At 35.8% G+C, this 14,318-nt stretch overlaps 1 protein-coding gene across 1 annotated transcript; it reads left to right on the top strand.

Moving 5' to 3' along the window:
- Positions 1-953: 953 nt before the first annotated feature.
- LOC136837860 (tol-Pal system protein TolA-like) lies at positions 954-8,609 on the top strand. Its single transcript, XM_067102746.1, has 2 exons — positions 954-1,111; positions 8,222-8,609. The coding sequence occupies exons 1-2, from the start codon at positions 954-956 to the stop codon at positions 8,607-8,609; spliced, it is 546 nt and encodes a 181-aa protein (XP_066958847.1).
- The last annotated feature ends 5,709 nt before the right edge of the window (positions 8,610-14,318 follow it).

Here is a 14,318-nt window from a genome sequence, read left to right as displayed (position 1 = left end):
ATCCCCAGATTCTATATCCTTAGAGCTTCCGTTGGTATAATTCTCTACAAAGGCGAAATCACTCCTATGCAATTAACATTATCCATTCAGAATTATCTGCATTTTGTGTCTAACACTGCATATGTAGTTCTCTGAAATACTTTTCGTCTTATAAACGGCATGAAAATTTAGCCAACATTAAAAAAAAACTTAGCTTGTAGTACCTTAGCCTAAAAAGGAAATTTGGCCTTCAGGAGAATCTTTAAATTTGGTCTTATAATCACTACGAACATTACCGCCGGCCCTTAAAGAGACTGGGGTGCAAGAAAAGCCGTTTTAGCACCCAAACCTATGTCTGGGAGCGTTCCTCCGCCCTTCCTCCGTCACAAGGAAACAACTAAAATCCATTGCAACAAAACAGTATAAGACTTCGACGATGGAAACCGTCGCAGAAGTTTGGAAATCTTTTAATCTATAAACGCCAATAGACAAGAAACTTTCCCTTTGCTAAGCACGGCACAGAGGTATACCAGAAGAGGAAGAAAAGTTGAAGTGAGAATGCGAAGGTCTTCTGAGCATCATGGTGAACTGGGATTTTCTAGCCTAAGGGAGTTCATCTTCATCACTGGTCAATAATTCCTCCAGAGGCTCGGCGGTGACCTTGGTTATAACAGGCCTTAAACACGTATGCGGAAAAGAAAAACATTAGAAGCCATTTAAATAAATCAGGTCTACAGGTCAAAAGTGACTTGCTAGTTTGACTGAACTTGATAAGAGAGAGAAGATAGAGAGAGAGAGAGAATAGAGAGAGAGAGAGAGAGAGAGAGAGCTGAAGACCGTTATGATTCAAGCTGATATTCTAAAACCTGCGTTATTTCAAGGAAGAGACACGAAAGAATCTTGGCTGATGCTGCGACAAAGATCGGAATGAGATTCATGAGACGGATGATTAACCGGCTGAGAGTGAGCAGGAAATGGTCCAAGTTGTCGACTGGATGCAACAGGGATCTCACTACGAGGAGGAGGAGGAGGAGGAGGAGGAGGAGGAGGAGGAGGAGGAGGAGGAGGAGGAGGAGGAGGAGGAGGAGGAGGAGGAGGAGGAGGAGGAGGAGGAGGAGGAGGAGGAGCATTCGTGGGGTGGGGGTTTGTTTATAGGAAGAGGGAAGGTGATTATTGGTCAAGGGAGTTAACAAAATTAAAGAATACGCCAAAAGGTGCAGCACAAGTAAATTGAATAAATCGCCATCCTCTCCTGCTATTCTGCTATCCATAGGCTTTCAGAGACAGCTGTGCGATAGGAAAAGAAAATATGCCTTTGTTTAAAAGTAATCATTGGGTTTCTTCCCATAAATGTTGCATTTACATCGGCAGTTTCGATATAGAGTAAGTACAAGAGAAAAATATAATTACTTAAATAAGTTTGTGTTTGTAAATGTGTGTGTGTAAATAAGAGTTTGCCTGTGTTCCTCGGCAACGGGAAAGCATTTGGGGTGGCTGTCCTGGATTTTAACAGACACTGTCTTGTGTCGCCCCTACAGCACAGACATTAATTCAAATAAGTCTGCTAGTTTCTGTTACAGCCTCAGCAACAAATAACTGACAGCGAGAAGGGAAAACCTTTGATTCCCTCAACAAGCAATGTGAAGAAATAAGTCAAAAGGAAGAATATCCAAGACTAGATTTGACATAATATATGAATATGCTGTACTAGGAAAGTAACTCCCCACTTCTTGCTGCCGAGACCTTTTCCACCTAAGTACCTCTTAGCAATAAATTCCTGAGAAAGAGAGAGAGAGAGAGAGAGAGAGAGAGAGAGAGAGAGACAGAGAGAGAGAGTTATTTTTCTTTCCTTGATGACAATATTCCTTTTTGTATCTTTTAATTTTCTTCTTTATTTTCTCTCTTTTCTATGAGAAATTTATCGGCTATTAGAGAATATATTAGAAATTTTAAGTTTTTAATCAGTGTGATAGAAAGCGTAAAAGAAGTACGGAAGAGGGAGAGAAATCCTGAGGGGAAAAAGTGAACTGCGCCTTTTATCAGGCAAAAGCCAGTGGAGAAAACCAACGGCCTTTCATACTGGCATCCAGACGACAACTGGCGAGGGAGTAACAATTAACAGCCACTGCTCTTCTCTCGGAATGAACTTCAGGATAAACCGGCTCCTCTGAGGTTTACAGGAATCGTGTAATAAATTATCCTGTGGAATGAGTGGAGTAAGGAATACGAAATTGGACAACTGAGAACCACGAGAAGTGAGAGCTGTTAGTGAAACGAGTAAGTAATAGCTTTACCGACATAAATAATAAATGCAGCACATCTGGGAAATGTAAAAGTAGTAGTCTGTGCTAAATATGTACCCGCATACTTATGAAATGCTAAATGAAATATTTTTAAATAATTAATTAAATAAATAAATAAATCGGTAACGCCAAAAATAATGAAATGGAATAAATAAATAGATATAAATAAATATATAAATATATATATAATATATATATATATATAAATAAATATATATATAAATATATATATAAATAGACAATGACATTTAGAGCAAGTTCACTGAAAAATGAATAGCTAAAAAATAAATGGGTACCAGCGGACTGATGGAATGGATACCAACAGAACAAACTCTTCGGGACCAACCAGAAAAGACTGTACAACCAACTAAGAGGGAAGACAACCACCAGGAAATTCCTGGAGCCGAATAGCAAACTCCAGCATTGTATCACAAACCACCATGCACCCAGATGGATGAACACAGGGAGAACATCCTTAGTACGGAAAGACTCAGCTGAACAACGAAAATATAGCAAGTAACTACAGGCCTACCAACAATGTGGAAGTTACTAACAGGTATCATCAGTGAAAGGCTATAAAACTACCTAGAGGATACAAACACTATCCCCCACCAACAGAAGGGCTGCAGAAGGCAGTGTAGGGGCACAAAAGACAGGGGCGGTATTTATCATAGGTCTTATGAAATCTCATAAATATTCCCTTATAAGTCACTCAATCACTTATAGTTAAGAGGAATTTCTAAGAGTGTTTTATCAACGCTCTGAGAGAATCTAAATAGCTATGAAAAAGAGTATGTTTATAAAGAAACTTTCCCGGGAAAATAATAAACAATAGCGGAAAATATGTAATAATACAGTCCATGAATATACGATTTAAGCCATTATTTTAGTAAAAAAATTATAATAAAAATCCAATATATTTATTACTTATGATATTAATGTGATCTATATATTATAAATGAAATCAAAAGTATTTATAAAAGGTATGTTTTGTTTTCTTTTAATTTTTGCGGACTGTCGGACTCTTCAAACAGCACAGACCAAGACCAAATCACCATCCATCCTTAGAAATGGATTCAGTACCGACTGCTATCGATTCTAAAAGTGCCAATGGGTATTCCAAAAAAATGAGGCAGAGGAAGGCAAGACGCTTGTCTTCGTCTACTGCAGTTGATAGATGAAAACAGGCATATAATAGAAAGGAAAAAATTCAGCTCGGAAGTGACAGCGAAGATGAGACGAGACATGTCGGAAGATGTCACAAACAAACTGAATGCATCATTTCCCGAGTCTAAATAAATAAAAGTGTGATGTAGAAAAGAAATGGTGGGCACTCAAAGCACAGGGGAAGGGAAGAGCTGTGCAACCACAGAAAATCTGTGCCAGCAACAGGTAAAGAAGCCCTTCTGTTATCCATTATCAGCCATACAATTAATAACTAAATTCCTAGGCTAGTTAAGTTTATGTGAGAAAGGCATGGTAGAAAAATTGATGTTGGTAAAGACATTGCTTTCACAGCAAGGTTAGGTTAGATAAAATTGGATGGCCATGACTCTACATTACAGTTGTGCTGTTCAAAGTAAACCTTGACCAATGGTTTTACATGATAAATGTAACAATACAAGACCTAACCAAACTTACATACCTTGGTAATAAATGAGGTAATTTCTATTTTAAATTGCATAATAATAAGCTTTTAACAAAGAAATGTTGTTTATTAAAAAATAAAAATAAAGAATATCAAGGTTGAACTCTTAAAAATAAAAGGGGAGGCTAGGCGCAGCTCCCATAAATAAATAACCAATTTAGTGACAGGTTAGGTAGGTGTTTAAGGTTAGGCTAAATCCATAATAAATAAAACACTTCTCTAACTTGTCAGTAAAAAATTGGTTATTTCCTATGAAAAATAATAAATAAAGGCCCCTCTTTTTTTTTTTTTATAAACGCCTTCCAATGAGATTCTTACATTTTAGGCCAAGATAAAGCAAAATTTCTTAAATAAAAGCTTTCATATTATGCGACTTTAAACTAGAAAAATTACCATTATTGAGAATAACTCCACACCTTTATTTTTAAATAAAAATATAAATAAAAAATCCTTTGGTAAAATAAATAGAATAGGTCTGTGAGCTTTAAAAAAAGTAGACACATAATTAAGGGGATAGTGTATAAAATAAATAGATACTAATAAAGTTGAGGTTAGGTAAGCATTATTGGTTAGGCTAGTAAACAAAATTTTACTTATAATTAAAGGTAATAAAAATCATGGTTGACATTGGAAAAAATAGAAATTACGTCGATAGCAAATGTCCTGTCGATTCCATTGATGCATGAATTTTTTTTTTTTTATCATAACTCACATCAATTTTTAAATAATCTTTCAAAAATACATATTTAACATTATTATAAGTACTAATTTTTAGTTTTCCTCTTCAATACCCAAAACCCCGGTTCCCAATAAATGGTCCCCAACCTTGTTAGGTGGCTGTAAAGGATTTCCCCATCATTTTATTGATAATAATGGAGCATAATATGAAGTGTTTTGTGGTGAATTTTCTGGTTTTTACTGGCAAAAACAATTCAGAGCTCTTGGCTACAATTACAAATTTAGTGGTTTTGTGCACTAGCCTATCACACATTACCAGGTAGTGTACAATATGAATGATCTATTATGAGCAGTAAAATTAAGAACTTTAGACTCAGACCTAAGCTCAAATTATACTCATATTGTTTAAGCATTTACCATTAAGATTATTACTGTATTATTTTTATGAAATTTTTGTTGCTAACACTACTGTTATTACAGGTGGTGGTCCACCCACCCCTATCCCCCCAAGCCCCTATCAGAGGTTGCAGTGGCCGTCGAATCAATTTTAGGTAAAAAATGTAAATTTCTGGACTGGGAGGTCACATGGATTCTTCAGCTTCTGATTTTGGGTAATAATAAACAAATTTTAAATAAAAATACAGTTTCTTTCCAATAAAATTTTGGTGAGAGTTGAATTATTTTGATGTTCATTTTTGTGGAAAATGCTTGGATATTATAAGGAAAATGGTGTTATTTGACTTTCAGACAATAATAAATAAACCAGTATTTGTTTTTAGCATGCAAACAAAGGAAAAGGGATAAAAACAATATAAGATGCTGTCTTATATTTGGGATCCGGCGAGTTTAAATAAAACAATTTGTCTAAAATACAATTTGTCTAAATCAATTTGTCTAAACCAATTAAATCTAAAACAATTTGTCTAAAATAAATAATTTGTCTAATAAAAAATGTCTAAAATACAATTTGTCTAAATTAATAATAAAAAAATAATCAAATAAATCAAAACAAAAAATGAAAAAGGTGAATAAAAAAAGTTATTTACAGAACTACAATGATTGTTTTGAAATAGAAACAAACTTTCCTGAATTTATACAAATCAGTCAATCAGTCCATCTTTTCTTATTGTTTAACTTCTAAACCATGGCCGTTTACTAAAATTAGTCGTTTACTGTAATTTAAATTGCTGCTCTCTCAGCTACAAATAAACAACTAAAATTAGTCGTTTACTGTAATTTTAACTGCTGTTCTCTTAAAAACAAATATGGAAAAAAATCTTTCTTCATTTTACATAAACAAAGCACTTTCTTATTGTGGAAATATTCAAACTGGATATAGCTATACCCCAAAATGCCTTTTGAATTCGTCGAATCGGAAAAAGGTCGTAAGAAATTAGTAGATAATGGATTTACATTTTACAAAAATGGTGAAAATGACGACCGAGTATATTGGAAGTGTGATAAATATCCGATAACAAAATGCCGCGCTCGTATAATTACGGCAAATGATCACATCGTAAAATCATCTACAAATCACAACCATGTATTAGATGCGGCTGAAAGTGCAGCAAAGGATATTATGACAAAAATACGTCATCAGGCTAAGACAACACAAGACGCACCCAGATCAGTTTTATCTAATGTGCTCGAAGATTGCGATCAAGCTGTTGCTCCAAAACTTCCTAAGGTGCAAAGTATGAAGAGAACTATAAGATCTGTAAGACAGCAAACCTCGCTGGACCAGTCTTACCATCAACATGCAGTGAAATCGTTTTTCCACCTGATCTAACCATTACTTTTAAAGGTGATCAGTTTCTAATGTATGACTCGGGACCGGTTGAAAAACGTATAGTCATATTTGCAACCAAACGGAATTTACAGTGTTTATCACAAAGTAGTCACTGGTATGCTGACGGAACATTTAAAACAGTACCTTTGGTATTTCATCAGCTATATACATTTCATGGACTAAAACAGGAAGTTTCGTTGCCACTTCTTTTTGCATTACTGCCAGACAAAACAGAAGAAACTTATATAGCTTTTTTACAGCAGTTAAAGAAGCTTGAACCTTTGTGCGCACCACTATCAATAACGATCGATTTTGAGAAAGCTATGATGAAAGCGTGTCTGAAGGAATTTCCAAATACAGAACAAAATGGTTGTTTTTTCCACTTTAGCCAATGTATTTTCCGTGCAATACAAAATAATGGCCTAAGACGAAAATATGAAACAGAAACCAGTTTTGCTCTACAGATGAGGATGCTACCAGCATTGGCATTCGTACCCGTAGCTAGCGTAATAGACGCGCTTGAATTATTGTGTGATGATAACATCTTCCCCCATGAAGCACAAGAGGTCATCGATTATTTCGAAGACACTTGGATTGGGAGGCCTAATAGACGGTACGCTCGACGTCCACCTCTTTTTCCACATATGTGGAATATGTATTCTAGAGTGCTTACGAATCTTCCTAAAACGAACAATGCCGTCGAAACATGGCATCGTGGATTCGAAACTGAAGTAGGTGCACATCACCCCAATATATGGAAGTTCATCAACTGTTTAAAAAAAGAACAAGGTTTAAATGAGGTACGAATTGAGCAATATGTTGCAGGGATAGAGCCAGAACCCCCAAGGAAGCGCTATCGAGATTCAGCAAAACGTCTAAATAGTCTTGTTCAAACTTTTGATCAACATAATATTATTGATTACCTACGTGGTATTGCCCACAATCTTTCTTTTTAACTATAAAAGTAGTCTATTCAGAAGTTATCTTTTAATAAAACCTTTATTAATTTTTTATGTATTAAATCTTACATTTTAATGTTCTATATGAATGTATTTTATTAATTTTAGGCTAAGTTACCTGTCTTTTCTTTAATTTCTTCCTTTATGTAATTCTACATCTAATTCTGCATTTAATAAATATATTACTTTATTTTATTTTATTTACTACAATTTCTTTCACCTCGTTCACACTTTGAACTACATTTTATTTATTATTATTATTATTATTATTATTATTATTATTATTATTATTATTATTATTATTATTATTATTATTAAAAAAATAAAATTGTAAATAATATCTTTTGAAAAAAATAAACAAGAAAGAAGTTATTCTAAGTTCTTTCTAGAAATAATGATCTCAAAAAAAAACTCCTAATTGCCACTTTAGGGTGTGGAGTTGATGATTTCCTGAAGTTGTTGTTTATATTAGCTATATTTGTTTTCCCCTATCGTTACCTATTTGAAAACGTTGGAAAAGCGTACAAGACTAGGAAAAGAAAAACCTAAATCTAATTTTCGATCTCTAACTCCCAATAAGGGAAGAAAATATAATTTATGAGCAAAAAATATAAAACCTTACCCGTAAAGAAATAGAAATTCAGAAATATTTTTTTTTATTCACCTTTTTCAATTTTTGTTTTGATTTATTTGATTATTTTTTTTTATTAATTTAGACAAATTGTATTTTAGACATTTTGTTATTAGACAAATTGTACTTTAGACAAATTGTTTTAGACGAATTGGTCTAGACAAATTGATTTAGACAAATTGTATTTTAGACCAATTGTTTTAGACAAACTCGCCTAGACCCCTTATATTTCAGGGATGAGTCAGAGGAACAAGGGGAAGAAGCATGTGAGGTGATGTCTGATGCAGTCGGTGTCACCTTTGAAGGTGATATCTCGACGGTATTAATACCCACTTCAACACCGTCAACACTTTCAAGACATCCACAGTCTTCAGTCCCAGCATCATCATCATTCGTTGTTGGTCAGAGTCCTTCAGCATCCACAGCACATGCAAGCATGTCTGCTGAAAGTAGCCATGCTCTACCTGCAAAGCGTCTTCTGTTTCCTTTGCTTGAAGACACTTTTCGGGCAAAGAAACAAAAAGCAGAATTGGCTTTCTGGGAAGCCAAAATAGCTGCAGCTGAAGCTGAAAGAGCTGCAGCTGATGCAAAAAGAAAAGCATTTGAACTGGAGGCCTTCTAATAAGTCAATTACAGGCATCTTTACCCAAATAATTAATGCCTATTGTCTTCCCCACTCTTTCTCCTTTACCCACCCCTCCCCAATCATCCATCAACACCCACTATTCTTTCATCCTTCTTTTCCCCTTCCTCCACCGAGATTGCAGACTGAAGTAATGACTTCCGCAATTGCGGAGGTGCCCAGCGCAGGTATATTTTGCCCTATCTAGGAACCATTTACTTGTTTAATTGTAGAATTAAGAATAAGAAAAAATAACACCTCATATATTTGTCATTTCCTTTCATTTTCATTTTGACATATCCAGTGCTTGAATATTATCACTGGCTATGAATATGCTTTAAAGAAAATTTACTTTAATGAAAGCGATTAAATATTGTATTGTGCATGAAGAGTACAGCACTTGGTTCACTAAAGCTGTAATTTCTGGTTGGGAACTTCACAAGTCTTTGGATCATCCGTGGAGCTGTAGAGCACCAACAGTCTGTGTAATTATTCTGCTAATTGTGGGCTGAGAGAGGCCAAAGTCATCACCATTGCAGAGTTGCATTTTGCCTGTTGAAAAATACCTCAAAGCAAGCGCCAGTTTCATCTCTAGTGTTACGGCATGACTCCTCTCTGTACGGTTGGCAATCGCCTCTCTGATCAAGTCAGTCACATACAGTACATGAGGCCATTTTGATCAACTCTATATCTTTTTCTAAAGTCACTGTCATCATACACATTGAATATATCCAGTATTGAACGAAAATTCCTCTGGCAGCGAATGCGGTGTTCTTGTTCGTCTGCCATGTTTACAGTCTGTGACTACCGCTATGAGAAACTCCTAAGTAGTTAGGAGACCTCTCCACCACTCGTAAATCTCGGCCTGAGATATGAGCACTCATAGCTCGTAAGAGGCTTCGTAAAATTCTCTTAAGAATTTTCACAACTTTAAGAGTGTTTTAATGATTTGCAAGAGGCGTGTTCATCAGATTTCTAATTCTAATCATGTCACGAGAGTATGTTCATATGTGCGTTGACAAATCCCATATAATGCGTGTTCTTCACAGAGTGAGTGAGACAATGAGATTCACATTGTAGTGACATGACTGTGTGCTCGGGGTGTCAGAAAAAACACCCAGATTGAAACTGTGTCTCCAGAGGACAATGGTGAATTGAGTACCGCTCAAAAACATTTTAAAATTTTCTTTCAGAACTATGGGCATAGACGCACCCTCTGTGGCAGTGAAATCTTAAGCTGCAATTTTACATTTTCTGGTTTTTAATATAACGCTTGTTCTTTTTACAGATGCCCTTCCTCCTCCTCTACGTTCCTCTTCAAGGAAGGTGGTGACATTTAATGGTGAATTGACCTGAATGTGGCCCATTGACATTTATGATCTGAATGACATATGAATTATTTCTGTATTCCCTTAAATAATTGGGTGACTAATGATTTGATCTTGCCTTTGTGAAGATTTTCTTGCATATGTTGAATCATTTGATTTCATTCTTCGTGTATTTTTTAAGTTATTTTCTATTTTTTTGTCAATGCTGTTTAGTTTTGTACCTAGTATCTCATTCCAGTAGTCCTTGAATTTAGGAAAGGAATAGGAATAACTTATGATGTCGGCTCACTCTATCACAATATTCGAAAAGCCAGATAACAAACTTGTACTTTAAAATGAGACTGTAAAGTATAGCTTCCCAGAATCAGCCAGACACACACACACACATATATATATATATATGTATATATATATATATATATATATATATATATATATATATATATATATACATAATATATGTAATTTAACAGCCACAATGCCCTCTCTTAACTTCGCTATAATTTCTTATACCAGGTCGGCAACATGACCTCCGCATTTAAGGTAACTCGGTTCGCTTCCTCGCGTCGTCGTCACAGGCTCCTCAATTTCTTCCTGACTCATCGGCCAGTTGTCAAAGCATATCCAAAAAATCGCCAAGAATTAGCGAATTAAGAGGGCATTGTGGCTATTAGAATTACATATGTGTCTGGTAAAAGTGACCAGTAGATTCTGCATATATATATATATATATAGGTATTCCCACGATGATGGGGGTTGTGTCCCAAAACCCATCGTTTGTTGAAAAATCGTAACTCTATCATGGCTCTAGCCACTAGGCAATCAGTACCATCTATACATATATGGTAGTTTAGCTCTACACTACACAGTACACGCTATACATATACGTATAGTAATTATTAGTGTCAGCTAATTCTGCAGGTTCAATGCAGACTGACATGATAAGCCAGTATTAAGAGAAACTGAATAACAAACAAGGCCTGGCCTGCACTTTCGTATATCATATACGGTAGCCTAGCCTACATTATACTGTATTCTATTTTCACATAACACCGCCGTATTATACAAACATCAAAATAACGAATGTGCATCTTTTCCATGGATCTTTAAAATGTTGCGCTTACTACACTGTATCCAACGTAAATATTCTTATACTGCTTTTGCATTATAAATCTCGATCATAGCTTGATCAAAATGTTTTGGTCAGAGAATCGATCACGTGGTCTTTATTTCGATGCATTTAACTCGGTTCAGAGGGCATTTCTTGCTTGGGTTAGCGTGAAATGAATCTCAGATACTTTATTTATAAGGACATGTGTATTTTTCGTTATACGGCGTGTTTTTATGTCGAAACATAATTTAAATATGTCTCGCTAGAAATTATTTTAGCCATTTTTTCGTTAGTAGATGACGCATGGCTGGCCCTTTGTTTTGTGTAAACAAAAAAAATCAAGATTCCGTTCGCTATTTTCTCTTGATTTCATCATCATACCACGAGCTTTTCGTATGTATCTTTTATCGGCGTGAAAACAGCAGTAATATGTGTTCTTTCATGTCCAGTAGTTTTGATTAAAATACTTTCCAATTTTATTTGGCGGCTCCAGTTCATCTTGCTGCCAATGTACGACACTATATAGTCAGTTAGCAGCTTGAACACTCTTTTCTCTCAAGAAGAAGTCAGCTACAACTTGCAGCTTAATTTTACTGCAGCAGTATATTTCCTTGCCGATCTTTTCTCCAAAGCAGATAAGGGTAGTGTAAAAACATATCAGTACTTAGCGTCATTTTTAACATAACTACTGTCACGTTAAGTGATGGTTTTATGGAACTGCTGGTTCCCCGCTTTGTTCCTTTGTGGATTGCCGCTCCTACCTTCAAGTTTTTTTTTTGTTTTGAGGTTTTTCGCCGGTGAGCTGCCGCTTCTCATTGGGTCGGGTCTGGTTGGGCAGCGAAGGTAGCGCTGTGGCAGCAGGCAGTTTTTGGAGTCGACGTTGGTCGCAGTTTTTTGAGCAGCAAATTGAGCACGCCACGGCGGAGCACGTCGTGCAGGTGGAGTGTGACTTCATGAGTAGCCGTGTGACCACGAGCTGCTCATCTTTACGACAGCGTGAGGCCGTCCTGACGTTCCATCGGGTTTTCTGGTTGGTGGGTTTTTGTCCTGTGCTGCAGTAACAGCTGAGGGCTGTCTTGCGCCCCGATGGAGGACGATGTTTGGTTTTTTTTTTTCTGCCTGCTGTTACTGAAGCCTTTGCCTTTTTTTCAGCTACTTTTTTGTTTATTTAACTTGATTTTGTTTAGAGCTGCCTTTTGGTTTTTTTGGTATTTATGGTTTTTATCTTTTACCAGACCTGACTCACTTGTAAATATTGTAACAAATTAATTTTAAGCTCATTTATTGTTTTTGTTGTTTTCCTCCTTTGTTTGTTGCATCTGCCGTCAGTCATGACAGCCCCGTCCTGAGTATGTTAAAGAACCTGCATAACGGCCCACTCGGGTCGTTACAACTACGATAATTGTTTAACCGTACGATGGTTGAAATACAAGCAAAACAGTTGTTATCCGATTTGGTTATTATCAAAACAACAGAGTCTCGTTCGGTTGTTTATGGCTGTACGCATTTTCGCAAGAGTATAAGGTTACTAACAATGCTTTATTATTCTCTTTACTTTTTAACTAGAAGATGGAATAAGAGGATGGAGAAAAGAAGTTGGTCTATTGTAAGTTGGTTTTCTGCTGCCTGATTCTAATGGTAATTGTAGTGTACGCCGTTGCTTCAGTTCAGCCGAAATTTAAAAATATTTTCTAAATATTGTCGTACCGGTATTAATTGCTAACTCCATCGTAAACTCGAATTATCGTAAGATGAATTATCGTCACTCGTGCACTACCTGTATTTACAAACGCACAAAAATTGCAAACGAACACTGACCTATTTTAACTTCCGACACAACGAGCAAGTGAGGTCAGGCCTGAATTAATGTACCTATTCCAGCCTCGGGCCAATGTATCGCATAATCGCACGCCGCCTGATTATACATTGTTGCCTGCGCCAGTCACCCGCGAAATTTAAAAATACGATTAAAATATTGTCGACGACATAATTGCCAATCCCATCGTGAAAAGCCAATTATCGTGAAGTCGAATTATCATAACTCTAGCATCACCTGCATATATATATATATATATATATATATATATATATATATATATATATATATATACAGGTATTTCATTACGATGTAAGTTAGGTTCCAAAACCCATCGCTTGCTGGAGAAAATCGTAACTCTAATATGGCCTAGCCTACACTAGGGTAATCATACCATCTATACATATATGGTAGCTCAGCCTACACTACACACAGCATACTTTGTATACACATATGGTATAGCAATTATTATACACAACTGCAGGTTCGATGCAGACTGACATGATAAGCCAGTATTAAGAGAACAATAACAAAACAAGGCCTGGCCTGCACTGTGATATCATACGTGTAGCCTAGCCTACATTATACTGTATTCTATTTTCACATAACACTGCCGATATACAAACATCAAAATAACGAATGTGCATCTTTTCCATGGATCTTTTAAAATGTTATGTTTACTACACTGCATCCAATCAAAAGACATTCTTATACTGCTTTTGCACAGTAAATTCGATCATAATATCAAATGTTTTGGTTTGTAACTGATCACGTGGTCTTTATTTCTCGATGCATTTAACTCGGGTTCAGAGGGCATTTCTTGCTTCAAGTTAGCGTAAATGAATCTCTAGATACTTTATTTATAGGGGATATGTGTATTTTCGTTACACGTAAGTGTTTTTATGTCGAAATATACCTTTAAATATGTCTCGTTGTGAAATTATTTTAGCCATTTTTTCGTTAGTAGATGACGCTATGCTGGCCCTTTGTTTTGTGTAAACAAAAAATCAAGATATTCGCTTCGCTATTTTCTCTTGATTTCATCATAACACGAGCTTTTCGTATGTATCTTTATCGCGGAAAACAGCAATATGTGTTCTTTCATGTCCAGTAGTTTTGATTAAAATACTTTCCAATTTTATTTGCGGTCTAGTTTCATCCATGTTGCCAATGTAATGATAATTTATAGTCATTAGCAGCTTGCACATTCTTTTTTCTCAGCGTCTACAACTTGCTTAATTTTACTGCAGCAGTATATTTCGCCGATCTTTTCTCTCCAAAGCGATATGGTAGTGTAAAACATATCAGTACTTAATGTCATTTTAACATAACTACGATATAACTGCTTAACCGCACGATGGTTGGAAATACAAGCAAAACAGTTGTTATCCGATTTGCTAGCAAAACAAAAGTGTCTCTGCTCAGTTGTTTATGGCTGCAATGATTACAAGAGT

Source organism: Macrobrachium rosenbergii, unplaced genomic scaffold (assembly GCF_040412425.1).
Source record: "Macrobrachium rosenbergii isolate ZJJX-2024 unplaced genomic scaffold, ASM4041242v1 13875, whole genome shotgun sequence".
Taxonomy (NCBI): domain Eukaryota; kingdom Metazoa; phylum Arthropoda; class Malacostraca; order Decapoda; family Palaemonidae; genus Macrobrachium; species Macrobrachium rosenbergii.
This window is presented reverse-complemented; position numbering and strand designations above follow the sequence as displayed.

Bases quoted from the DNA above. Each gene is read 5' to 3' on its own strand.
- LOC136837860 (XM_067102746.1), top strand. From the start codon at position 954: ATGGTCCAAGTTGTCGACTGGATGCAACAGGGATCTCACTACGAGGAG. The intron at 1,112-8,221 runs GTGGGGTGGGGG...CTTATATTTCAG, and splicing joins GAGGAGGAGGAGGAGCATTC to GGATGAGTCAGAGGAACAAG.